Below are 27,146 nucleotides of genomic sequence, written 5' to 3'. Positions count from 1 at the left end.
TTGGCAAATTGGCACCGGCCATTTGGTTTTTCCCCTACCTCGTAGCAAATCGTCACAACTTTGTAAGTTTTGGCAGTTAGGCATTGGAAAATTAGGTTGAAGGGGAGGGGAGGTAGTGGCCATCACCTACCCCTCATAATTCAAGGGTATTCCGTTACCATACGATACTCTTTATTGTCATTGTCCCATACACAACAACAAAATTAAAGGAATCTGGGGGGCATGGTCTCTGTCCGAAGCCCCAGACCGGGGGGGGGGGGCTAGGGCCATGCAGAGGGGCAGGAGTCAGATATAGTCATGTGGTCTCCAGTGCCTAAGCCAGGCATCCCCAAACTTCGGCCCTCCAGATGTTTTGGACTACAATCCCCATCCTCCCTGACCACTGGTCCTGTTAGCTAAAGATCATGGGAGTTGTAGGCCAAAACATCTGGAGGGCTGCAGTTTGGGGATGCCTGGCCTAAGCCAATACCACTCACATTCTGTAACCATAAAGTCATGGCCTTTTCCCACCCATTAACCTAAAATACTGTTTCATGTGTCTTTATTCCACTTCCCAGGTGGGTTTGGGACCTTGCCACGCAATACGTGCTGTTGTACACAGATGGCAGATGGAAACCAGCTTGCAAAGTGCAAACATCCATGATGGCATGTGGCACACAGAAGGGAAGCTTGCCTTGGGTACTAGGCTAGCTTTGGCTTTTGCTACCTTACGGTAAATGAAAATACCTCTTGCCACTTAATCCTTTCATGCATCTTATTGTATGTAGTCAAGGGGTGGACAGACATTTTCCTGAGAAGGCAATGGAGGGAAAGAAAGAATGTGAAAGCCAGTGTAGTGGTTAGACTGCTGGAATAAGATCTCGGAGACAGAGTTCAAATCCCCACTCAGCCATGAATGGGTAGACCGGGTAACCTTGGATAAGCCACTCTCTTTCAGGCTAACCTACCTCACAGATTTGTTGTGCAGATAAAAGGGACAGGGGGAGAGTCATGTATGCCTCCCTGAATGCTTCGGAGAAAAGGTGGGATATAAATATGGTTGGTGTTGTTATGTTCACACAGTTCCACAGAATGAAAGAAAGAGGATTCTGTGAGGCTGGAATAAAAGCATCTGCTTCTGGCATTTGGATCTAGACAGCTATACTTGCACGATCAGACATCTCCTTGCAAGTAACTCATTCAAAAATGGTTACACTGGCACAAAGTTTTAATGTCTTTGTGGGAGGAGATTGTTGTTTTGATTTGGGGTGTGTGGGCTTGTGTGTGTCTGTAGGGGGCCATACACTTGGGCTATACACTTGTTCATCACATTCCTCTGCACCAGCTGACACGTCCAAAGATCGCCATGCCCTGTTCAGGAGGTGCCACCAAGTCTGATGACTGTGGGGCAAGAAGAGGAAGGACCTCCCTGGGATTCTGTTCCAGCCTTGATCCAGCAACCAACTCCCTTTCATTTAAAAGGCATGTCTGCCTTTGAGACAGAACGGGCAGCATTTCTTGAGCCCTGTGTCTGTGGCAAAGTTAGACCAGACTCATTTGCCTTGTTAATCCCCTCACTTAGGCATTCGTTAATTTTATTGGGTTCATGAGGAATGGCAGGCTCACCACCTTCTGCAGGGAGGATCCTTTTCCATCCAAGATGAAATTTGCTCCATTAAATATATGCCTCTTGTAATTTGACAACTGCTTAGGGCTACTAAAGATTTCAAGAACAGAATCTGTTGGGGGGGGGGGGAACACACCCACAGAGGAAATATTTTTTTGCTGGATGAATACAGTATTCTTATGGTTACTCAGAAGGGTACAGTTTTCTGAGTAAAATGATTCAGTATTTTGAAGGCTCATTCTGCCACATATTCTTGATGCAATAGTGCAGTAGGACCCAGCTGCAGGATATATTTAAAGCAATATCATGCCACTTTAAACAACCATGGATTCCCCCAATTAGTATTGGGGAATTGTAGTTAGTGAAGGGTTCTGGGAGCTGTTAGGAGACCATTTCCCTCTTACAAATCTACAGTTTCCAGAATGGTTTAACAATCAATCCTCCCTGCCCAGGTAACTCCATGAACCCCAATGCTCACACAGTAGTCCCTTGCCAGAAGGCACATACTTCACCTTCAGTTGACCTACAGTCAAGTGTCCCAAAATGAAACCCTCCACTTCCACATTCTGGTGGGCTGTTCATTCTCCGCTCTAAACTACTAATACCTCTAGATCCACCCTTCCCACTTCCAAAACTGGGTCTCTTCCTCCCAGAACTGCTCATCTCCAGAAAGTTTGGAGCCAAACTGTCACGGTCTGATCGGCGGGTGTCAGGACCAGAGGCAAGATGGTGGTGTAGAAGCAGGAACAGGTGCAGGGCTGAGGGTCCAGCAGCAGGCAGTCACAGGGTCAAGGAGCAAGGCAGAGGCGAAGGTCAGGGAGTCAAGGAACAAGGCATCGGCAAGGCGAAGGTCCAAGGAACAAGAAGCAAGGCGAAGGTACAAGGGTCGAGGATCAAGGCGTCAGCAAGGCAAGGGTCCACGGAGCAAGGATCAAGACGTCGGCAAGGCAAGGGTCAAGACGTCGGCAAGGCAAGGGTCCAAGGAGCAAGGATCAAGAGGCCAGATGCAACCAGGCAGGGATAGCGTTGCTGTGGCCAAGAGCTAAAGGGAAATGCTGAGCTTTTATCCCTCCCAGCTCCTGCCACCAGATGCAGTGAGGTATCAAGTGGCCTCACCTGAGTGACCACTCCTTGCCTCTCCAGCACAAGCTGAGGTCTTCACCTGTGTGGCCACTCCTTGCTTCTCCAGCACAAGCTGAGGCAGGCCCCAGTCCTGCAAAGCACTACAGGCCCCAGAGCCTGACTCCTGCCCATACTCCTGACACAAACATAGTACCCAAAAAGCTTCCTTCATCTCTACAATCTTCTGGCAAAACACTCTTCCCGTAGCAATTCCCTAAGCCTTTGTAATCACATTCCTCATTCTATACAATTGTATCTCTTATCTCTGGAGCTACAATCTGAACTGCTAGAGCTACACATATCTCAGAGCTCTCTTTACCTCTTGTGTCATATCCACTACTTCTACAAAAATGCTCTCTTACAAAAATGGGAGAAGCATATTCTTCACACCCACAAGGTGCTGATCTACCTATGCCACCACTAGAGTAGGTAATCCATCTGGAGCAACACGCTACCCTTCCAGAGCTATATCTCTGACTTGCTGAGCAATAGAAGATGCCCTCAGAGTTTTCTAGGCCACCTGAGATATCTCCTCCAATTGCAACTTCAGAACAAAACCCTATCTATTGTTTTGTATAACCTCCGGTTCTCCAATTGTCTAAGGCAATTTCCAAAGTGCTTGTTCCTTTGGAACCATATCCTCCAACCTTGTAGCTGGGTGTTCCGCAACCACTTGCAGTAGCTGGAGTTCTGATAACAGCAGTCCCTTCTGTTCTTGCACTCCGCTTAGTTGTATCCTCAAGTTTTGGGTAGAAGACTGGAAAAAATGATTCAGTATTTTGAAGGCTCACACTTTGCAGACTATATTGCTGTAAAAAAAAGGTAAAGGACACCTAACAGTTAAGTCCAGTCGCAGTCTGGGGTTGCGGCGCTCATCTCACTTTACATGCTGAGGGAGCTGGCTTGTCAGGAGTGCATGCAGGAGCCAGGCCCTGTGACTGGTAGGGTCTCGCAGGACTGGGGCCTTACTGAGTTTGGCATGGAAGGGCAAGGCGTGGCCGCACAGGTGAGGCTTGACAGAAGACTCGTAACACCTGGTGGCAAGGGCCGGGAGGGGTATATAAGACCAGCATTTCTCTCTGACTCTGTCAGGAGTATGGGCAGGAGCCAGGCTCTGGGGCGTGTAGAGCTTTGCAGGACTGGGGCCTTCCTCAGCTTGTTCTGGAGAAGCAAGGAGTGGACACTCAGGTGAAGCCACTTGATAACTCATAGCACCTGGTGGCAAGAGCTGGGAGGGATAAGAGCTCAGCATTTCCCTTCAGCTCTTTGCCACAGCAATGCAATCCCTGCCTTGTTGTATCTGGCCTCTTACTCCTTGACCCTCGGACCTTCACCTTTGTGACGCCCTGTTTCCCAGCCTTTGGTTCCTCGTCTTCGTGCCTTTCTGCTGCTTGACCCTCAGCCCCGTGCCACCTGGACTTTCATTCCTGCTTCCACACCACCATCTCCCCCCCCCCCGGTCCTGATGTCCTTAGTTGAGACTGCTACCTCCCACTGACCAGACCATGACAGACTCTTTACTGAGCAATAGGAGCTCACTCCGTTGCGGGGATTTGAACCGCCGACCTTCTGATCGGCAAGCCCTAGGCTCAGTGGTTTAGACCACAGTGCCACCCGTGTCCCTAAAGATAAAGGACCCCTGAATAGTTAAGTCCAGTCAAAGACACCTATGGGGTCGCTGTAGCATTTCCCATTTGGTCGACAGCATCATCTGCTGCTCAAGGAACTGGAACTCGATCCAAAACATGATGCAAAACAAAAGAACAACAAAAAATGAAGCGAATTGTGAGGAGAAAACAAAAATCTCATGCAGAGTTCTCATAGGTGAAATAACTCCTCAAAATGCATTTTTTTTATTCTGAAAATTCATTGCGGTATACTTCAAAGGCAGTAATTTAAACATGAACTTTATAGCGCCCTGCACTCAATACCTCCCCCCACCAGCACAATTTAATTTAGCCCAAGCAGAAGCCCTTCCCCCATATGTGTTTCATCCATCCATTCATAGCATGCGATTAAGCAGAAAAGCTAAGCATAAGAGGCCTTCCCTGCAGACCAAATAGCAGCTGAGGGAACAATTAACTCAATTAATTTTCAAATGGCTTAATCTTCAGCAGGAAGCTCTTTGGCTCAAGCGATTGGCCCAGTGCTCCGTGCCAAAGCTTGCCCTGCAACAGGCATGTGCTAGAAGCAGAACAAGCAGTGTAATTAATGTTGTACTTCCCAGAGGAATTGCAGCTGGCCAAGAAGACTGATACCACTGCTAAAAAGCAATGACAGAGTCTGAGACAAGCAGTGTGGACTAAAGATGGATGAGAAATTCAAATTGGTACACATTTTAAGCCAATTCTTGATTACAGTCATACCTCGGTTTAAGTACGCTTCGGTTTGAGTACTTTCAGTTTAAGTACTCCGCGAATCCGTCTGGAACGGATTAATCCACTTTCCATTACTTTCAATGGCAAAGTTCGCTTCAGGTTAAGTACGCTTCAGGTTAAGTACAGACTTCCAGAACCAATTACACTCATACTTCGGGTAAAGTACGCTTCAGGTTGAGTACTCTGCAGACCCGTCTGGAACGGATTAATCCAATTTCTATTACTTTCAATGGGAAAGTTCGCTTCAGGTTAAGTCCGCTTCAGGTTAAATACAGACTTCCGGAACCAATTGTGTACTTAAACCGAGGTACCACTGTATATTTATATTCCATTTTTCCTCCAAGGAGGTCAAGATGGCTTTCCTGGTCCTCACTTCTACATTTTATCCTCAGAACAACTCTGTGAGGTAGCTTAGTCTAAGAGATGGTGACTGCCCCAAAGTCGCCCAGCAAGCATGATGGATGAGTGGATATTTGAACCTGGTCTCCCAGGTCTTAGTCCAACTCATTAACCACTATGCCACACTAGTTTGCTGTGTGTTATTCCTAGAAGAAGCTAATGCATACAGTCCTACCGTCAGAAGGAAGAGTTTCTAACTAGGCTCCAATACAAGTGTGGACCTGCCACAAAATCTTCACTTCCCTCCAGTCTATTGGCATCCTAGCCTGCTGAGGATGTGTGCCTGCTTCTGTGTTGCCTTTGGGGTGCCAAGGTTGCAGTCTCGTGCAGCCCCCAGACTTCCATGGCAGAGCAAGCTGACTGGGTGCCCAGGGCAGAGCAGGGGCGAGGCCAGATGCTTGTGGGGCTCTGAGGAGTCTGCCTGCCTCCTTCCCCTCAGCCGCCCTACAGCTGAGGGGGAGGCAGCAGGCAGACCTTTTCAGCAGGCGAGCCTGTGCGAGCCCGAGACACTGTGTCTCTCCCAGGAGAGATGCATGGCTCAGGCACGAGTGCCGCCCGGAATTTGTCACCCTTTCAGTGGTGGCACCCAGTGCGGAGCTCCCCTATCGCACCCCGTTGCTACACCCCTGTGTGTGGCAGGGATAAAATGTATCAAATAATTTTAGAAGCTAATGTTGTTGTTTTTCTGCACACAAGTATTTCCGCGGGAACACTGAAATCTTCTCTTTTGTTGCAATTGGCCCATGCTGGTTGATTTGTTTCAGGCCTTTATACCCCATTTGCCCAGCCAAAATAGGTCCAAAATCAGCTTTTGGGAAGAAGAACCATAGACATGAAGTCAATGCAACCCTTCAGGAGGGAAACAATGTCAGCATAGAACAGGCCATCCAATGATCTCACCTGACAGGTGTTTACGACGAGGTAAACAACCTGACCACAGGAAGATGGCTCAGGTCATATAGTCATAGAACTGTAGGGTTGGAAGGGATTACAAGGCTCATCTAGTCCAACCTCCTGGAATGCAGGAATCTTTCGCCCAATGTGGGACTCGAAGCCATGACCCTGAGATTAAGAATCTCATGCTATACCAGCTGAGCTATCCAAGGTGCATATAATAATAATAATTTATTATTTATACCCCGTTCATCTGACTGGGTTTCCCCAGACACTCTGGGCGGCTTACAAGAAAATATTAAAATACAATAGTCTATTAAGCATTAAAAGCTTCCCTAAACAGGGCTGCCTTCAGATGTCTTCTAAAATCTGGTAGTTTATCTCTTTGACATCTGGTGGGAGGGCATTCCACAGGGCAGGTGCCACTACCGAGAAGGCCCTCTGTCTGGTTCCCTGTAACTTGGCTTCTTGCAGTGAGGGAACCGCCAGAAGGCCCTCGGCACTGGACCTCAGTTTCCAGGCAGAATGATGGGGTGGAAACACTCCTTCAGGTATACTGAACCGAGACCATTTAGGGCTTTAACCGTCAGCACCAACAATTTGAATTGTGCTCGGAAATGTACTGGGAGCCAATGTAGGTCTTTCAAGACGGATGTTATGTGGTCTCAGCGGCTGCTGCCAGTCTAGGTGCCACATTCTGGATTAGTTGTAGTTTCTCGGTCACCTTCAAAGGTAGCCCCATGCAGAGCGCATCGCAGTAGTCCAAGCGAGAGATAACTAGAGCATGCACCACTCTGGCGAGACAGTCCGCGGGCAGGTAGGGTCTCAGCCTGCATACCAGATGGAACTGATAAACAGCTGCCCTGGACACAAAATTGACCTGTGCCTCCATGGACAGCTGTGATTCCAAAATGACTCCCAGGCTGGGCACCTGGTCCTTCAGGGGCACAGTTACCCCATTCAGAACCAGGGAGTCCTCCTCACCTGCACGCCTCCTGTCCCCCCAAAACAGTATTTCTGTCTTGTCAGGATTCAACCTCAATCTGTTAGCCGCCATCCATCCTCCAACTACCTGCAGACACTCACACAGGACCTTCACTGCCTTCCCTGGTTCTGATTTGAAAGAGAGGTAGAGCTGGGTATAACAGTGCCCCCAGCTCCCAAACCCTCTAGACCAGGCATCCCCAAACTTCAGCCCTCCAGATGTTTTGGACTACAATTCCCATAATCCCTGACCACTGGTCCTGTTAGCTAGGGATTATGGGAGTTGTAGGTGAAAACATTTGGAGGGCCGCAGTTTGGGGATGCCTGCTCTAGATGGTCCGGAAGAATGTTATGGTTGATGGTGTCAAAAGCCGCTGAGAGATCCAGCGGAACTAGGAAACAGCTCTCACCTTTGTCCCTAGCCCACCGGAGATCATCGACCAGTGCGACCAAGGCAGTTTCAGTCCCATGATGAGGCCTGAATCCCAACTGGAAGGGATCCAAATGGTTTGCTTCTTCCAGGTGTGCCTGGAGTTGTTCGACAACCACTCGCTCAATCACCTTGCCCAAGAATGGAAGATTTGAGACTGGGTGATAGTTGGCCATATTGGCTGCATCTAAAGATTGTTTTTTTAAAAAAGTGTTTTGATAACCGCCTCTTTCAGCGGGTCGGGGAAGGCTCCGTCACAGAGAGAAGCATTCACCACCCTGTGAAGCCCATCACCCAGCCCTTCCCAGCTAGCTTTTATAAGCCAGGATGGGCAAGGATCAAGGAGACAGGTGGTTGGTTTCACTCGTCCAAGGCCCGAATACGGCAGCTGAATAGTTCCAGAGCAAGGCACACACATGAGCTGCCTGCTTATGCCCACACCGGAATACTTGCAGTATTGGTCTTTGCAGCAGAGGTATGTTTTGTTTTTCAGATTTTGACTGAGCTTCTGAAATTCATCCTTTACATCTTTACATCCTTTACATCCTTTGCATGCACACGAAAGCTCATACCAAAATATAAACTTAGTTGGTCTTTAAGGTGCTACTGAAGGAATTTTTTTATTTATCTTTACATCAGTGTATGAGGTGGGTATTAGAGAGCTCCTACCTGGCTTAGGATGTACCTGCTCCACAAATCTTTATCCCTGCATTCACTTTGTTCAGTGGGAGTTTGGAGTCTAACGGAATGCACCATGTTGGCTCCACCCTGGTTTTAGAGATGGGAGTATCTGTCCATTTTGATTTCTCTCACATGTCTCCCTCTCTTGCCACTGGAGCACCATGAACACATGACAAGTACCTGTCAGGAGGGGAGCCTTCCTGGGCCTGATCTGTAAGCACATTTCTACCTGTTGCCTGTAGAGATACCAATGCTTTGAACTGTAAAAACAACAAGGAGTCTTGGTACCATAAAAGCTAACAGATTTATTGCAGTATAAGCTTCCATAGACAAGAGCATACTTCATCAGTCTCACGGAACGGCCAATGAAATTGTTGAATACTTGAATTGTAGCTTATTGTTAGCAATGTTTAACAGACTGTGTGTTTCAAAATGGAATATACAACACAATTATTATTTTTAAAGCACTTCTGTTGTTTTGCACCACCACATTTATTTATTTCTCATTTCGCTTCCGGGCATTCCTTTTCTTTGCTACGAAATGGGCCTGGGGAGGAGCCACTTAGGTGAGAAAAGAGAAATTCTGGAACAAGGCTATGCACCAGTTTGCTTGAGAGTTATGCAACTGTACAAGTAACGAAAAGGAGAGTGCTCTGGAAGAAGCACCCCATGGGTTGAGAAGATCAAGTATCAACAGAGAAAACTAGAGTGCAAGGAAAAAGCAACTGTCTACAGCCTTATTGTGACTGAGCATTGGGCTGAAGACCCCACACTATTGGAACAGTCATGTCGCGTGATACAATTTCTCCTGTACTGTACCACTTCAGCCCTTTGCTTGGGTGAGGAGAGCAAGCACATATTTAACTGCTTCCCATTCATTACAAAGCCTCCCTGTCCACACAAAACTAGCATGCCAATGAGAAAACTGAACAAGAAACCCTCCTCCTTAACATTAATTTAGGAATTCATTTTCTTCTTTTAAATATGCCTACATATTCAAGCCTGAGCTTCTCCAGTCTACAGCCTGGTACAAAGTTGCACCAGCTAACTTTTCTCATCATGACTCAAAGAGCTATAGTCTTCTATAGCTATTTGGTTTGGAAGGGGCAAATCCTTTCTTGCCCAGACTTGTAGAAGGGCACCTGCCTGTCTCTCCGAATCCCATTCTTTACTTAATATCTCCGAGTTGTTTGAATTATTGCTTAAATTAATGGTGCAGTCTTGATTAGATTTGTTCGGTTGGGTCAGGAAGGGTGCTGGAGCTGATGTTAAGATCCCCAACTCAATTAGTCCTAACAGGACAAGATTATTAGCTTTGATGCCTGATAATTCCTTTCTTAGGCAGTCCAAGCTCTGAAAATTTTTATCATTAGTTTGAGCATTAAGGAGGCAATGATCTCGGAGATAGCTGTACTGTTCTGTAACTACAAAGAGTGGCATAAACCAAATAATTGAATACTGGTAAGTGTGCGTTATGGGCTTTGAGGGGGATATACATAATTGGGGGAGAATCTTTGTTTTCTTGAAGCAAGGAATGGTGCGTACTTTTGGAGGGTGTGAGCAAGGAAACCTTAGCTGCTCATTCTCTTGCTTGAAGAGGAATGTACGATCTTCACACTTGAACTGCCTCCTCCATAGCCATATCCTCCACCGGTGAGGCTTCCGGAACCGCTTAAACTGCCTCCGGTACTAATTCTGCTGACTCTTCCTCCTCCAGCACTGACATGGCCATGTCCATAGCTCCCGCCACCTCCACCGCCAAGGCTCAACCCACTTCCGCCTCCGGTGCCATATCCGCTTCCTGCTGCACCTCCGACACCATATCCACTTCCTCCTCCAATGCTGTATCCGCTTCCACCTCCAAGGCCATATCCTCCTCCTCCACCGCCACCGCTGATGGTGCTAGAACTGCTGACCACAGCTGTGGGGTAGGAAAATCATATTAGAGGTGTCATTCTGTCCCTCAAGCAAAGAGCCTTGTTTCTTAATGGAATCAGATGCTATGGCACATACTTACATACGTTAACAGGGGTTGTGAATTCTCCAGACATCCTAAAAAGATAAACACAACCTATTGAAGTGAGAGCAAACCATGCTAGACCAGCTTGGTAATTTCATTAGTTATAGGGATTGATTTAGCTCAGCCTTCCTCAACCTGTTGCCCTCCAGATGTTTTGGACTACAATTCCAATCAGCCCCAACCAGCATGGTCAATGTTCAGGGGTGACTACAGCTGCGGTCCAACCCACTCTTTAGTGCTCTATCAAAGCAAATGTCAATTCAGGTTTTTCGCAGATGGATATTTGCTCCAGTTCAGCTTCCAAGAGTGGGTTTTCATAGGGAAAGCTCCAGAGCAGGCATCCCCAAACTGTGGCCCTCCAGATGTTTTGGCCTACAACTCCCATGATCCCTAGCTAACAGGTCCAGTGGTTGGGGAAGATGGGAATTGCAGTCCAAAACAGCTGGAGGGCCGAATTTTGGGGACGCCTGCTCCAGAGCAAAAAAAGGGGGGACTGGGACACAGAGCTTTAAATTGTGGGCTGTGTCACAATTTAAGAGTGGAGGAAAGGTAAGTGTGGATAAGCCCTGAGATGAATAATGTAGCTTTGGGCAGAAGTCAAACTGCAGCAAACAGATGCAGTGCTGCATGTGACAAAAACAAGGTGGAACAGAAAACAGTGCCTCCTAATTTGGAAGGCCACTGCTTCCCCAGCCCTGCTCCAATACTTGAATCTACCTACATCCATTCTATTTAAAGAGAGGGAGGAAATATATATAATTCATATATCTTGATTTTAAAAAACTAAGCAGTGTACAGGGCCGTCTTTACCTGGGGGTTCAATGGGTGCGGGGCACCTGGGCACCTAATTCTGGGGCGTGCGTGCCCGGCGCCTGCCACTGAAGCCACCCAAGATTATGTTACGTATTGTATTGGAAGCTGCCCAGAGTGGCTGGGGGAACCCGGCCAGATGGGCAGGGTATAAATAATAAATTATTATTATTATATATTGAGCTGCTATGTGGCAGCAGGGTCAGCGGCACCTTTGACACGACTGATCTTGCACCGGCAAGAAATTATTTATTTTCGCTAATTGCTGTTTCAGCATGAGATTTCAGCTTTCCATTCCTGCAAAAACACGGCAGCTAAACTAAATTTGGGGGCGCTGGGCGGATCTTTGCACCCCGGCGGCGCATATGCTAAAGACAGCCCTGACAGTGTACACAAACCAATGTTAAAAAAAGAAGTTATTTTACACGATTGTTAAAAAGGTCTTCCAGAGAAACTCCCTTAAAAGAATCAAGTCTATTTGTCCTAAGAAAGTCTTTAAAATAATCCTTCCAATAGCACCTTAGAGACCAACTAAGTTTGTTCTGGGTGTAAGCTTCCGTGTGTATGCACACTTCTTCAGATACTCTGAGAAAGAATTCACCAAGCCCTTATATATACAGTGGTACCTCACAAGACGAATGCCCTGCAATACGAATTTTTCGCAAGACAAATGCGTTTTGCAATCTGATGGTGACTCGCAAGACGAATTCGTTTTGCGAAAAATTCATTTTGCGAAAAAATTGTCTTGCGAATCGCGGTTTCCCATAGGAATGCATTGAAATTTAATTAATGCGTTCCTATGGGCAAAAAAAGAAATTTCAATGCATTCCTATGGGAAACCGCGATTCGCAAGATGAATTTTTCGCAAAACGAATTGACTTGTGGAATGAATTAAATTCTTCTTGCGAGGCACCACTGTAATGAGAAGGAGGGGAAGGATTCATGACTAATTGGTCCTACAGGAAAAAGCAAGGGATTTTAAAAGAGATAGTGACCAAAAATACCTTTAGCAAGCATCCCTTGCTTTTTCCTGTAGGACCAATTACCATAGCAGTCAAGTTTTCCCTTTTCTTGTGAGGAATCCTATTCGGCGTAAGGGAATTTCCCTTAAAAAAATTGGAAAACTTGACAGCTATGCCAATTACAGTCATCAACAGTTGTCAACAGGTTCACCATACCCATTAGCCAATCACCCATTCCCATGACCCTTCTAAGAAAAATCTGAAATAAAAAGGTTTTAAACAGACATTTAAAACAGGATAGTGAGGGTGCCTGTCTGATGTTTATAGGCAGGGAGTTCCAAGGCAAAGGCACTGCCACATTGATGGATTGACACCTGACAGCTGTGGAATGCACATTGCATGGCACTTGAAAATTCAACAGATTTACATTCAACAGAGTACATTCCTCATTGAATAAACTCCCCAAGGACTACTAGGCAGTGGCTGCTCCATGAACTTATATGCCTATCCAATCCCTATTTGCTCCAGGTAGTGTTGGGGACGGACTCCATTCTGAAACCCTGGAGAGCTGCTGTCGGTCAGTGCAATTCTGAGACAGGTGAACCAATAGTCTGTCTTAGTATAAATCAGCTTCCTATGTTCCACATTCTAAAAGAACCAGGAGTCCCATTCAAAACATCCAACCGCAAAATGGCAGATATATTTTGCACCTGGATCCGCATGCCGTCAGATATGTCTGATTTCCCAGTGCCTACCTGATCTCCTCTCCCTCTAGCAGTGTCTTGTATGTAGCAATTTCAACATCCAGGGACAGCTTCACATTCATCAGTTCCTGGTAGTCACGCAGCAGACGAGCCAGCTCATCCTTTGCCGTGTGCAGGGCAGTCTGCAGGTCGAGCAGTTTTGTCCTGGCATCTTTGAGGGCCATTTCCCCGCGCTGTTCACATTCTGCTATGGAAGATTGCAGGCCATTAATCTAAAATAAAAATAGGGAAAAAATGGAGAAGTGCCTCCTTTGGTTATTAGTTATTAAACATGTGGGTTGATTTCCTACATCTTTCCCCCAAATGCTATTCTGAAAGAAAGGGAGAGTATCAAAGATGGCAATTGCCTAGGCAACTGTGCATTTGGAGATGTAAAACCATGTGGTGGGCCGGACTATATTTTTTTTGGGGGGGGGATATGAACTATTTCCTATGCCCCACAAATAACCCAGAGATGCATTTTAAATAAAAGTACACATTCTACTCATGTAAAAACACCAGGCAGGCCCCACAAATAACCCAGGGATGTATTTTAAATAAAAGCATGCATTCTACTCATGTAAAAACACGCTGATTCCCGGACCGTCCACGGGCCGGATTGAGAAGGTGATTGGGCCACATCCAGCCCTTAGGTTGCCTATCCCTGTAATTTAATCAAAGATTCTGTGGGCTCTGCCAACATCCATTTTATTATACAGGATCCAGTAAAATAACCTGATGCATTTACACTTTTTTCATCATCATGCAACACTTCTCCTCTCACCACACTCAAAAAGCTGACCAATCTATTGGATGGGTAGTGCACACATCCTAAGTCCTGTCCCTGAAAAGAACACCTGCCCTGCTTTCATTTGTGATGTGAATTTTATGCTTTATGATATAAGGGATGAGGAACAGGTTAGGACTAAAGAAGTATTCTGTATGTAGGAAGGAATGAGGCAAAAATAAATGCAAAGGGAAGACCAGCTTGGAACTTTCTTTCATTCTATTGGTTATTGCCAACTCTACCCACTGAGTCTACCTACAAAATCTTACTTTGACACAATAGTTGCTCACACAAACATTCAAGAGAAAGGTTTTTAACATCTGGTACTGCAAGAGTCTTGCCATAATTGCTGTTGGTCACTTCTCATTAGATATGTCAGATAATTCCAGTGACAACAATGTTCTCTTATTTGTTTCATGTCTGGAATGGAAACTAATCCAGAGAATACAGTTGGCATTCACTGTTGTTGTTGCTTTCAATCCACGAACAATACAAAACTGATTGCATTCCCCCCACTATTTGCATTGCATTTCCTTTGTGCTGAAATGAATGGGGTGGATGTTGTCATTACATAATTTATGTAATATAAGCCACAGTAGACCGTGAGATGAATAATGTAGGTTTTGGCAGAAGATGAACTGCAGCAGAGTGGAAGCAGCAATGTATGCAACAAATACAGGACAGAGTGGAAAGGATGCCTTGAAACGTCCCTGCTCCTCGCCTACCTTTCCCTCTGAAGCTTTAATGCTTATTGCCTTGCCTGTGGTTTATGGTGTTCCATGGCTCTCCACTCCCTCCTGCCGCTGCTATTTCTTAAATCCACCTCCTTTCATAAGCCAAAAATGCACCCAAGCATCGATAATTGCACATGGTAAGCCCAGGTTAAATCCTGGGGGTGAGGAAGGTGTTAGGAGGGTTGGAATATATGAGAGCTGTCTGAAGGCAGGTTATTCAAGTCTGGACCTGTGAGTTGCATGGATGGGACAATTGTATAGTGAACCATATATAAGCTGCTTTAAGCTCCCAGGAGGAAGAACAGGATGTACAAGCATAAGAAACAAACAGCAATGACACAAGTCCTTGACAAACTGAGTAAAAGAGATCAGAAGGAATTGTTTGGACATCTAGTGACTTGCTCAAAACCTGTCCAGAATTGGCTGAGCTTGTTGTGGATTTATACAGCATATAATAGGAGAATGAACCTTGAGCCTCATGAAGCCCCTAACTGCCTCAATTGGCTTCCTTACAGGCTATGTGGAGGGGGAAAAGTTATGTCTTACAGCTTTCTGCACAATTTCAACTTCAGAGCGAAGTCTTTGGACAAGCCGGCTCATCTCTGCGATCTCATCTTTGGTGGATTTCAAGTCATCGCCGTGTTTGAAAGCTGTAGTTTGGAGTTCCTGGAACTGATACCCACAAAACAAAACAGCAATCATTATATACTCCATAAGCAACTCATGTCAACAAGTTCTCCTAAGTATATGTCTGTAAATGGCTATAGAGAAAGGAGTTGGTGTTCAGTTAGATTTCAGTTGGTAGCATGTTGCATCAATTAGAACATTGTTGCAATTTTACAAAGAAAGGTATAATGGATGCATTTCTACACAGATGTTGGAAACAGATAAAATTCTGGATGGCATTAAACCAGGGATGTGGGACCTTCGGCCATCCAAATGTTGGACTACAACTTCCACCACCCCTCCCAATTTGTCATGCTGGCTGGAGCTAGAAACTGTCCAACAGCACCAGGAAGGCCATATGGCCCATACCTTTGTACTAAAGTGTAATGTGTGAATATTTTCTGCAAGGAAGAAGCCAACAAAGAGACACATGCATTTGTACATGGGAGTAAATATTTGTGTCCTTATGAATGGACTCATGTGGAAATACTTAATGGAAGGAATTCAATGTAGTGCTAAGCTGATTGCTCCATTGAGACAAGCATTTCTGCTGGCTTGATGGAAAGATCTCCCCCTGCATGCTGTTTTGGGGGTTCTCCTGACACCCCCTAAACCAGTTAGGGGAGCATGGGGAAGGAGGGGGAAGCCCCATTGTGCTAGTCCAAGTCATTGCATGAGCTTCTGCTGGCATGCTTTGTTAGCTGAATCTCACCCAATGTGTGAAGTAGGCAATCATAAACATTGTCTATTCTGTGATGCCTATGAATTGGTATTGTAGCTACTTCATTCCCACCTTAACATCAGCTAGCTCGGGAGGGTGATGTTGAGGCAGGAAGAAACCATGGCATTGGCCCAACATAAATAGTTCTGGGTATTGCATGTTATTAGAGTGATGCGAGGAGAGATGCTCCACATCAGGTCATAAAAACTATTGCTCAAATTGTCTTGCTTCTCAGTTGCTATAACTGGATCATAGTTTAGCACTTTTGGAGCTCAAAAAAAGAAAATAAGAATAGAGAGAATTTTCATATTGCAAAAGCTTTATATCAGTTTGGATTTATTTTGTGTGACAAACTATTCTTTTCAGTTTCCTAAAGACTTAGCCCAACCACTTGAAAAGATAAGCATTGGCTCATTGGGGCGGGGGGGGGGGGGGACTGGTGGTGCCATAAGTCACCATGTGAAAAATAAAGTGCCAATTTAAAATTATAATTTTTTTGAACTCATATTGTTCAAACTTTAATATCCATAAAATCTCACACGTTTCTGAAAAATAATTTAAGATTTTGATTGCCAACTATTTGCTTTCAAATATGAAGTATTCTGAAATTTAGCATGGGGCTCTGAATTCTGCTTTGAATTCCAATTAACAATTTGGAACAGTTCAAAAATCGACTTTCAAACTCACGAGGGCCTTTGAATTTCAGTTTTTTGGTAGCACTTTGTGTCCGAGTTACAACAAAATTTTACCTTATTTTGGTACCAAGCCTCTGCCTCAGCTCTGCTCCTGGTGGCAATATCTTCATACTGAGCTCTCACTTCAGCAATGATGCTGTTCAGGTCCAGATCTCTGTTGTTGTCCATTTGTAGGACGACATTGGTGTCTTTAACCTGTGCCTGTACCTGAGTCAGTTCCTGTGGGAATTATTAAAGAGTTTTTTTATTATCAATTGAAAAAACTGTTGTGCCAGCTTGGTCTTTACATCTTGTGGTTTCTGGCACCAGAAGGTATTTTATTCATTTGTCCAAGGTATTTTTAATCCTTCCTTTCCATTAAAAGGAACATTTGAGATAGCCAACAAACTGGGCTGAAACCTGTGGTTGCTGAAAAGAAATGGATTTTATTTATAGCCTTGCTGGAAACACCACCATCAGAGATACTGTAAGAGGTCCTTATGGGGGGGAAGCAGAGACTGCACTTGAAGGTGCTGTTGCAAAAGGAGGAAACTCTTCCCTGACTCCTGGTGCATGACAGCCGGGCCTTCATGTGTCTGTATACACAGAGCACATAACAGCATAGCACATCCCCAGCGGCAGAAGAAGCCACTCAGGAGCCTGGGGCGGGGCAAGCCGCCCATAGGGCTGGGGCAAGGGCAGGGCACACCGCAGCGTCTGCCTGCCTCCTCCCCCTCAGCCGCCCTACAACTGGGGGGGGGAGGCAGCAGGCAGACCGTTTGGGCAATGTGGAGCCTGCTTGTGCCCAAGCCACCACGTCTCTCCCAGGAGAGACGCGTGGCTCGGGCGCACTGCAGGCCCCGCGGTGAGTGCTGTCCAGCTGTTCAGCGGTGACGGCCGGAGCAGGCCACACCCACCACACACCCTTTCCTCCGCCCCTGCACATCCCTACCAAGGACCCTGGCACCCACCCTGCCATAATGACAGGAATTACCGTAGTTTAACTGGTGTTAAAATTAATGAGTGGCTTGAAGAGAGAAGTTCACTTTCGGATGTTTGCTTGTTTTTAAAGGACTGGAGTAAAGTTAAGTCGTTGGGGGAATAGGTTGGCAGGTGGATGTGAATTTGTTGAAGTACAGACGGACCTCGGAAGTTGAATGGAATCCGTTCCAGAAGTCCGTTCAAGTTCCGAAAAGTTCAGAAACTAAGGCGCGGCTTCCAATTGCGTCCCGATTGCGCAGGCGCACCGGAAACAATAGCGGAAGCCGCACTGGACGTTTGGCTTCCCCCCCAAAAAAATCGAAAACCGGAACACTCACTCCCGGTTTTCGATCATTCAGGAGCTGGGTCGTTCGATTCCCAAGGCGTCCGGGAGCAGAGGTACGACTGTACTTTAGTCTGTCCATGGGATCTGTTGTTTGTGGGGCTGTAGTTATTTGTCACATTTTGGGTGATGAAATTGGTTTAGGAAGACGTTCCCATACTGTTAGAAAAGGGGATAAAAATCTTTACCACATCGAAGAGCGCTCTTAAGAACTGGATGTGCTGAGTCAAGGAGTCGGCCTTGGATCCCAGATCTATCTTGTGCATGTAGGAGCCATCCACATCCTTAGGGGTAAACATAAAAGCACTGTTAGCATAAGCTGAGTGTGTGAAATAAGGCGCAATATTAGGTGCAAACTCCAAAACATATTGGTGTGATACACCCTGGAACAAAGTGAAGTGAAAATACCTGATGTGAATCTGTTGATTAAGAACTAACCTCAAGAGCTAGGCTTCTGTTTTGTCAAAGGTCTTCCTCAAAATTGAATTTAACAATCAAAATCCACCCAAAGCTGAGCTTTAGATGGTTTTGAACATTAGCTCTGACCATTGTCTGCTTCACCATTCAAATGGAAGAAACCTTGGTTTAGGTTTGGGTTTTGCACAAGTGGAACTACAAAATGCAAAAGTGCTGACTTTAGTCATTATATTATTCTTGCACTACATATGGATACATGAATACAGATACAGTGGTACCTCTACTTACAAATAACTCTACTTACAGATGTTTCTACTTACGAACGGAGCTCCGTCCACCATCTTGGATGTGGTTTAGATAGGATTTTTTCTATTTACGAATTTTTAGATAGGGTTGCTTTGACTTACGAATTTTTTCTCCTAATGCATTCCTATGGGATTCGCCTTACAATTTTTTTCTACTTACGAATGTGCATTCGGAACGCATTAAATTTGTAAGTAGAGGTACCACTGTATTTAGGATCAGGGTGTATAAGAAATAGGAAGTGAGAGTGGTCTGCCCTTCTGGTTTTAAATTTTCCTTATGCCACTTACCTTTTTGAGCACCACAAAGTCATTTTCACAAGCTGTACGTTTATTAATTTCATCTTCATATCTGTTAGAAAGGGAGAAATAATTATTGTCACCATGATAATTTAAGTGCATAAAATACAAGCCTTACAGGCATAGAATCATAGCATTATACAGTTGAAAGAGACTCTGAGGGTCATCTAGTCCAACCCCCTGCAATGCAGTGTCCTGTATGGGGACTGAACCTGAAACCTTGGTTTTATCAGCACCATGCTCTAACCAACTGAGCTATCCAGTAGTATATATCTTCATTACGACATTGTGAGGCAGATGAGGCTATGAGACAATGGTTTACTCAAAGTCTTTCAGGAAGCCCCATGTTTTGGAAGACTGCTTTATCCCAAGAGAATGTGCTTTCTGCTGGCTCACAGCCATCCCACACCCTCCAACATCCTGCTGATCAAAATCAAGACACTCACTTTTTGGTCCCAAATTCCTGTGCTGGGCCAAAAAGTGGGACATGCCGGGTTACAATCAGAAGCAAGGATGGCTTCTGTAATTCTGGGATGTCCTGCTCAAATTGGGACGGTTGAGGGGTATGCTATCCTTGTGGGAAATTAACTGATGATGAATGGAAGAGACCTCCCAAAAATCCAGAGGTGGGAAATACTTTTTAGCCTGAGGGCCACATTCCCTGACAGAGAACCTTTCAGAGGCCACATGCCAAGTAGGGCCAGAGGCAAAAAAAAGTGGGCAGAACAATGGATGTCACTCTTTACTTTTGTAAAGTCAGGCTAAAGTCACACACACTCACACACAACACACACAACACACACATCTATTCATCTTCCAAGCAGGCAAGCAAGAGGCATTGTCACCCTCACTGCCACCTTTTCTGCCACATACTTGTTCTTGAAATCCTCTACAAGCTCCTGTGTGTTCTTCAGCTCAATGTCCAGGTGGTTTTTATCATTGACTAGGTGGTCAAGCTGCCTTCGGAGAGTGTCAATGTAAGCCTCATAAAGCGGCTCAAGATTGTCCCTCAGAGCTGGGCTGCCCTGCTGGTAGAGCAAGTCCCATTTGGTCTCCAGCACTTTGTTCTGTTGCTCAAGGAATCGCACCTGAAACACAACAAGGGAAGGGCAGAGATGAGGCTAGAGGTTATAGTTCTCAGGGTTCCTTGAGGAAAATCACGTAGTTTAAAGGCATGGCGTGGATGGGACCAGAGTCAATTCACAGATATATGTGCTTATCAAGTAAAAAGAAGATGGTGAGTCTCTGGCCCTGTACTAAATGCCTGCCATGTGCATTCTAAGGTATTATACTCCTGTGGTAGGACTATACCACCACAGGTCTACCTGTCTCACAATATATTAGTACCAGGGGAAGCTTCTTTCAACCTTTCGTCTACCCCTTCAGTGCATTTTAAAAGCCAATGAAAACTGAAATGAAATCATGCATGAATTTATAACTCAGCAATATTTGAAATATTATGTTCTAAAAGGCGGGACTGTGACTTTTTAAAATGGTGACTTTAAATTTTTTTAGTGTGAATGGCAATTAAGACCATAAGTATATTTGCTGCAGCAGCAACAACAAAACCACCCAGTCTGGAAGGGCCCTTAGTGAAAATCTGCTCAGTACATTTGGGGAAGTGAAAAAATAAAAATGTTTTTCTAACTAGTAAGGACTCTTTATTATAAAATGAAAGCCACTTTGTATATTTTGGGTGTGAGCATGATCCATTCTTCATCATGGAGCCCCTAAAGTGAGAGTGAAAATGTAGGAGAGGGGGAATTGGGTGGTTCTGATAAATGATTTTCAGTTAAAACGTATTTATTATTAAGATATAAATCAAGCACAGAAACCCATTTCCTAACAGTAATTCAAACTCTCAAATTATTCCAGAATACAGGCTTTTAAACTGTGGGAACTGAATGCATACTGGAACTCTGCCAAGGAATCTCTGGGTGGCCTTGGGCAAACTATCTATCTCACAGTTTCAGCTCCTTAATCTGTACAACAAGAATCATAGTAATAAGGAACTTGAGCCTAAAGGGATGTTGGAAGAATTAATGGGATAATGGTTTTTGAAACTTGGTGCAAGTGTAGCACAGTTGCAAGACAATTCCCAACATGGGACTCTGAAACCATTGCTTGCTCACTTGGAAGAAGATGATCTTTTCCCCATCAGTGGAGCATAGAGCCCTGTACATCTATGCAGGGGGAGGGAAGTAATAATTCTGACATAATCACTAGGAAAATTTTGCTCATGAGAAGTACAGGTACAAGAGAAACTGCTGGGAAGTGTGAGATTATATTGAGAGTGTCTTTAGGTTTTAGGTTCTGCACAGGGGCAGACAGCATGAAAGTTCTGACTGTTTGCTGTTCTTTGACAATAATGCTATGTCTAAAATAAGGCCTTTCCATCTCCCTTTTTTGGGTGTGTGTGTGTGTGAGGAGATACCTGAATTTCATGCATAACATGGATTCAGATTAACATTAAACACTAGGAGCCTGCACCCCAATCCCAAAGCTGCGATCCGAGTTAACATCTGATTCCACAACAGGCCATAATTGGTACGGGCTTCATGAAGGCTTCTGACACCATATCATCTCACGGGGGAGCAACAAGAACCTGGATGAAATCATGCGGATGAAACCACAATGGCATAAATCAGGCCTGTGGCCCTTCTGATATTGCTGGATTCTGGTTCCCATCAGCCCCAGTCAGAAAGGTAAGTTATCAAGGATAATGGGAATTGTAGTCCAGAAGCATATGGAAGCCTGGGTTCTGATTGACCAGGCATCCCCAAACTTCGGCCCTCCAGGTGTTTTGGACTACAATTCCTATCTTCCCTGACCACTGGTCCTGTTAGCTAGGGATCATGGGAGTTGTAGGCCAAAACATCTGGAGGGCCGCAGTTTGGGGATGCCTGTGATAGACCTATGGCTGTGTGGGTAGAGTACCCTGCAGATATTATGAAAGAAAACATTTTGAAGAAAACATGTTCCGCGTAACTATGCGTGAAGCACATCCTGTGTTCCTTGAGGGTGTGCACATTGTATTTAATGTGAGAAGACAGGACCAGAATATCCCCCCCCATATATTTTTTGGGAAAACCAATAAGGGAAATGACACCCTACCCCACAAGCTACATATTCCTCTTCTGATAAGGCTAGGAAGCATAAGACTGTAATCACTTGATCTCCATTTCACCCTTCAGCACAAGAATGCACACAGCCCCATACTCCATATCTGACCTATGGCAGCCACAATACAACAACAGTGGCATACAAGAAGTAGCCTGAACTGGTTTTGTATGAATTCAATATTTATATATATGTACACGTGTCCCTGAATTTTTCAAAAATGAACACTTTCCTGATGAAACATCCATGTTCAACGTCTGTGAAACTTTGTGCCTAATATTTCAATAGGGATGGGCCAATCTATAAATTTCAGATTCTTTTTCTTTCTCCTTTTTTCAGTTCTTCACATTTCCATATCAGTTTGCAATATATATTTTTTAAAAAAATCCTAATGAAAAGTCATCATCATTTTAGTATGAATATACATTTTTGTGTGCAATTTGCCTAATAGAGACATTTTTGCAAAACCGTTTCCTCTGATATAATGTATTTCTGTATGTTTACTAATATTTGCATATACATGCACACTTTAGAATATGCACTTTGTACACCTTATTGGCTGGAGAACTGTACTCCAAATCGCAAAGGATGTGTTTCTGTTTACATCTTGATTCAGAAAGTGCAAACTGAATTGAATTCCCCACCTATTCCTACATTTTGAAAACACTAATATTTATATTTTGCTAATCAGCTGTTAAATTCAGTGCTTTGGCTATCACATGTGGCTGCAGTACATTTTATAGTACATAGTACACAGTACATAGTCCCTTCTTCATCAAAATGTATAACTAAAAGATCTAATTACAGCAGAACCCTATGCCTGTCTGCTGAGGAGTCCAAGTGGGACTTGCTCTTAGGGAAATGAGAACAGGACTAAATTTGGGGGGAGGGGGGGGTTATTCAGTAGCTTTGAATTAAATTATTATGATTATAGCATTCCAGTACAGCTATAGATAGTGCCCTACTCAGTTACGCAATCTTCCACTCTCTTTCTCCATTTGCATTTTAAAAGGGGGAAACAATGACGTTCTCCTGGCAAACTGTAGATGTGCAACATTTGATAACTTTGTCAAGGCTTTGGAAAGCAAGGAGCTTCCCAAAAGGGAATGTTTTGAATGAGGGTTTGGCATGAAATTGACAAGGTAAATGTCAGAGACAATTTTAACCAAGGTGAGACATTAATTCTCCTTTAAAGTTGCTGGAATTTGTCCATCTAGAAGATTATTAACACATCTAAAAGGGCTACATTGAAGAACTACGAAAACGATCGTGCTGCTGGATCCACAGTTCCTTGTATCTTTGCCATTGGGTTTAATTCTTCCTTTTCTTTTCAAAATTTGTGTACTGCCCGTCATCCGTAAATCTCAGGGCTGTTCACAATATAAAATTTGCCCTTGACATTACTGCTGTAAAACTAGTCAAAAATTTAAGATTTATGTGTATTATTGCTGTTATCATTATTTGTTGTTGTTGTTATATATTATCTCTCAAAGACAAATTTCAAACAGAAAATCTGTAGCATTTCCAAATTCAAAAAGGTAAGTTCTGGAATCTTGCTAACTGTTGGCTTCATGAAATTTCATTTCCATTCCATTTGGAATAGATGTATCTTTAAAAGTAGTTTGGTCCTAAAAATCACCTTGCATACGAGAAGTTTGAACCTCAGGGGGGAAACAAATAAAATGGATGCATTGAGTTCTGTGTGCATTTCAGCCAGAATTCTCTGCTCTTGTAAAAAAAATCTACTGTGTATCCAGCAGGGCTATATTTACTCAGATGCATCTCAATTTTAGGAAAGCACAATCCTCTTTTGAGAAGCAGCAATGAAATCTTTGTCCCAAATGACTTGCTCTGCAGATTAATGCCTGTTGAGCAATCAAAATGGTTTGTGCCTCATGGATACTTATAAGTCAATATAATTGACGTTGCTGATCCTACATTTGCTTGCAAGGCTACCTAGAACACTAGAATAGCATTATCACTATTGAATTTCTCAGTCAGAGATCTTTCCTAGCCCATGTGCTAGAAATGCTGTGGATTGAATTTAGTTCCTCGCACATATATTCTGATAATGGGAGCTCTATTCATTCCATGTTATGCTAATATTAAATGTCCCAAACATGTAAGCATCCACAAAACATAGAAGCAGCCTTTTAAGCATATGTGATCAACAATATGGTCCACAAGCTTCATGGCTCATTAACATCTAAATTGCCCAAATGGCATGATGTATGGAATGTAGGGACCCAGGTGGCACAGTGGTTGCTGATCAGAAGGTCGGCGGTTCGAATCCCTGTGACGGGGTGAGCTCCCGTTGCTTGGTCCCAGCTCCTGCCAACCTAGCAGTTCGAAAGCACGTCAAAGTGCAAGTAGATAAATAGGAACCGCTACAGCGGGAAGGTAAACGGCGTTTCCATGTGCTGCTCTGGTTTGCCAGAAGTGGCTTTGTCATGCTGGCCACATGACCTGGAAGCTATATGCCGGCTCCCTCGGCCAATAATGCGAGGTGAGCGCGCAACCCCAGAGTCGGTCACGACTGGACCTAATGGTCAGGGGTCCCTTTACCTTTTACCTTATGGAATCTTTAGAAGCTTACAGATCACAATGGTTTATCTTTTTTACACAGGTATAAGTAGATAGAATCATAGAATCATAGAGTTGGAAGAGACCACGAGGGCCATCCAGTCCAACCCCCTGCCAAGCAGGAAACACTATCAAAGCATTCTTGACATATGCCTGTCAAGCCTCTGCTTAAAGACCTCCAAAGAAGAAGACTCCACCACACTTCTTGGTAGCAAATTCCACTGCTGAACAGCTCTTACTGTCAGGAAGTTCTTCCTAATGTTTAGGTGGAATCTTCTTTCTTGTAGTCTGAATCCATTGCTCTGTGTCCGCTTCTCTGGAGCAGCAGAAAACAACCTTTCTCCCTCCTCTATATGACATCATTTTATATATTTGAACATGGCTATCATATCATCCCTTAACCTTCTCTTCTCCAGGCTAAACATACCCAGCTCCCTAAACCGTTCATCATAAGGCATCGTTTCCAGGCCTTTGACCATTTTGGTTGCCCTCTTCTGGACACGTTCCAGCTTGTCAGTATCCTTCTTGAACTGTGGTGCCCAGAACTGGACACAGTATTCCAGGTGAGGTCTGACCAGAGCGGAATACAGTGGTACTATTAATTCCCTTGATCTAGATGCTATACTCCTATTGATGCAGCCCAGAATTGCATCACAGAATCACAGAGTTAAAAGGAACCAACTACTCATCTCATCCTCAGAAATTAGCTCCTTCTCATATCTGTAGCATCCTTGACAGCTGCTTGTCCAGGCTTTGAACGACAAGGATATTCCACAATCCCCTGAAATAAGCCAATTCTGCTGCTGAACTATGCTTGCATGGTTTCCTAGTGTTTAACCTACACCCATAGATTAAAGTTATTTGCCTTGCCCTAGAATTACAAGCAATTGAAAACCAACATTTTATTGCTTCGGGCCTAGTGATGCTGTCCCTCCTTAGACTGTTTTGTGTTCACCAAGATTCCCATACATGAAATAGCATAACTCTAACCACTTGTATTGCGAGAAAAAGTTACTCCAGTTCCTGTTTTAGAATATTAACAGGTCATTTTTGTCTTCCTTTCACCCCTTTTGCAATACAACTTCCTCCCAGTTCCATCTTACCTTATCAATGAAAGAGGCAAATTTGTTGTTGAGGGTCTTGATCTGTTCCCTCTCTTGCACTCGGACCCTCTGGATGTCAGGATCAACCTCCATGTGCAGAGGAGCCAATAGGCTCTTGTTTACAATGACATTGTGGATTCGTCCCGGTGCTGGACAGGGAGCAGGGCCTGCAAGCGCATATCCTCCACCACCACCACCAAAGCCTCCAACATGACTGCCCAGGCCAACGCCGCCACCAAAGCCTACCCCACCACCATAACCTCCATAACCGCTGCTAAAACTGCTGAATCCTAGACCGCCCCCAACACTTCGTGCGCCAAAGCCTCCTCCAAAGTGACCACCACCACCTCCACCAGAAACTAGGCCCGTGGATATCCGCCTGCTTCCATTAAGGTTGTAGAGACTTCTGCTGCCAAAGCCACCGCTGAAGGCTCCCACTCCTCCAACAGGAACCACGGAAGCTGAGGAGCTGCCCATTCGGAAGCCACTGCCAGAAACAGAATAGCCCCTTCTTCCACCTGTTGAAAATGATCTGGAACTGAATTGCCGGTTCATTGTGGCTCCTTTGGGAGGATGGCAAAAGGTAGGATGGCAAAAGTTACGAAGCAGGGAGAGACGAGCAGAGATGGAAGGAGATCAAGAGCCCCCTGTGATGTGGGAGTGGGATATTTCTCCTTATATGTGTTTGGAGAGCTGGGCTTGGTTGCCTGGGAATGGGAAGATTAAGGCAAAATATTCATCAAGGGCTTGGCTTGCCTTCAAGCAATGAGTTCTCCACTAACGGCTCAACACCAAATGCAACACACCTACTAGATAGCTTTTAATTTGTCGAAATTGCTTGCCATGCAATACTTGCTCGTTAGCATCTCTTTCATGTTAACCGCTACCATGTTTGCCTCCTTCAAACGGCTTTAAGCTATGGGACACAAAGGTGAGATAACGCAATGTAGGATGCTAACCAAGAGATATATTCTCTACCCATTAATGGTCTTGTGTAGAGAGATCTAAGTATGCGTAGGGATGAACAATGTTCTGCAGAAGCCATAATTTGCACACCTTTAGGGTGATATCCTTTAGAGAACGTGAGACATGGAAAAGGGAAAGTGACGTTTTGTGTGCAATAAAATACAGAAGTCGTTCAGTGAGGAGGAGAGGTGGAATTGCTCGCTGTAGTGCTTTTACTCACTTCTATTCTTCATGAACCCATGGAGATGTGAGAAGAAACTAGCAAGGATAGAGCCATTGGGTAACAACAGGCATCCCCAAACTGTGGCCCTCCAGATGTTTTGGCCTACAACTCCCATGATCCCTAGCTAACAGGACCAGTGGTCAGGGATGGTGGGAATTGTAGTCCCAAACATCTGGAGGGCCGAAGTTTGGGGGTGC

The 27,146-nt window shown here is 44.7% G+C and overlaps 1 protein-coding gene across 1 annotated transcript; it reads right to left on the bottom strand.

Annotated features, from left to right (window-relative positions):
- Window positions 1-8,779: 8,779 nt before the first annotated feature.
- LOC118077279 (keratin, type II cytoskeletal 75) lies at window positions 8,780-26,429 on the bottom strand. The gene is made up of 9 exons (XM_035100846.3): window positions 25,761-26,429; window positions 19,828-20,042; window positions 18,946-19,006; window positions 18,124-18,219; window positions 16,687-16,851; window positions 15,097-15,222; window positions 13,042-13,262; window positions 10,512-10,546; window positions 8,780-10,415 (listed from the first exon to the last, which is right to left on the bottom strand). The coding sequence occupies exons 1-9, from the start codon at window positions 26,313-26,315 to the stop codon at window positions 10,066-10,068; spliced, it is 1,824 nt and encodes a 607-aa protein (XP_034956737.1). The 5' UTR covers window positions 26,316-26,429; the 3' UTR covers window positions 8,780-10,065.
- Window positions 26,430-27,146: the final 717 nt, after the last annotated feature.

This window comes from Zootoca vivipara, chromosome 2, assembly GCF_965207765.1.
Source record: "Zootoca vivipara chromosome 2, rZooViv2.hap1.1, whole genome shotgun sequence".
NCBI classification, from domain to species: domain Eukaryota; kingdom Metazoa; phylum Chordata; class Lepidosauria; order Squamata; family Lacertidae; genus Zootoca; species Zootoca vivipara.
This window is presented reverse-complemented; position numbering and strand designations above follow the sequence as displayed.

What these genes read in the sequence shown, in the direction of transcription:
- LOC118077279 (XM_035100846.3), bottom strand. Translation starts at nt 26,315, where the DNA reads ATGAACCGGCAATTCAGTTCCAGATCATTTTCAACAGGTGGAAGAAGG. An exon ending in TTGCCTCTTTCATTGATAAG is followed by an intron (nt 20,043 to 25,760) that starts GTAAGATGGAAC and finishes GTTGTGTTTCAG; the next exon opens with GTGCGATTCCTTGAGCAACA. An exon ending in CTAGAGGGAGAGGAGATCAG is followed by an intron (nt 10,547 to 13,041) that starts GTAGGCACTGGG and finishes TTATCTTTTTAG; the next exon opens with GATGTCTGGAGAATTCACAA.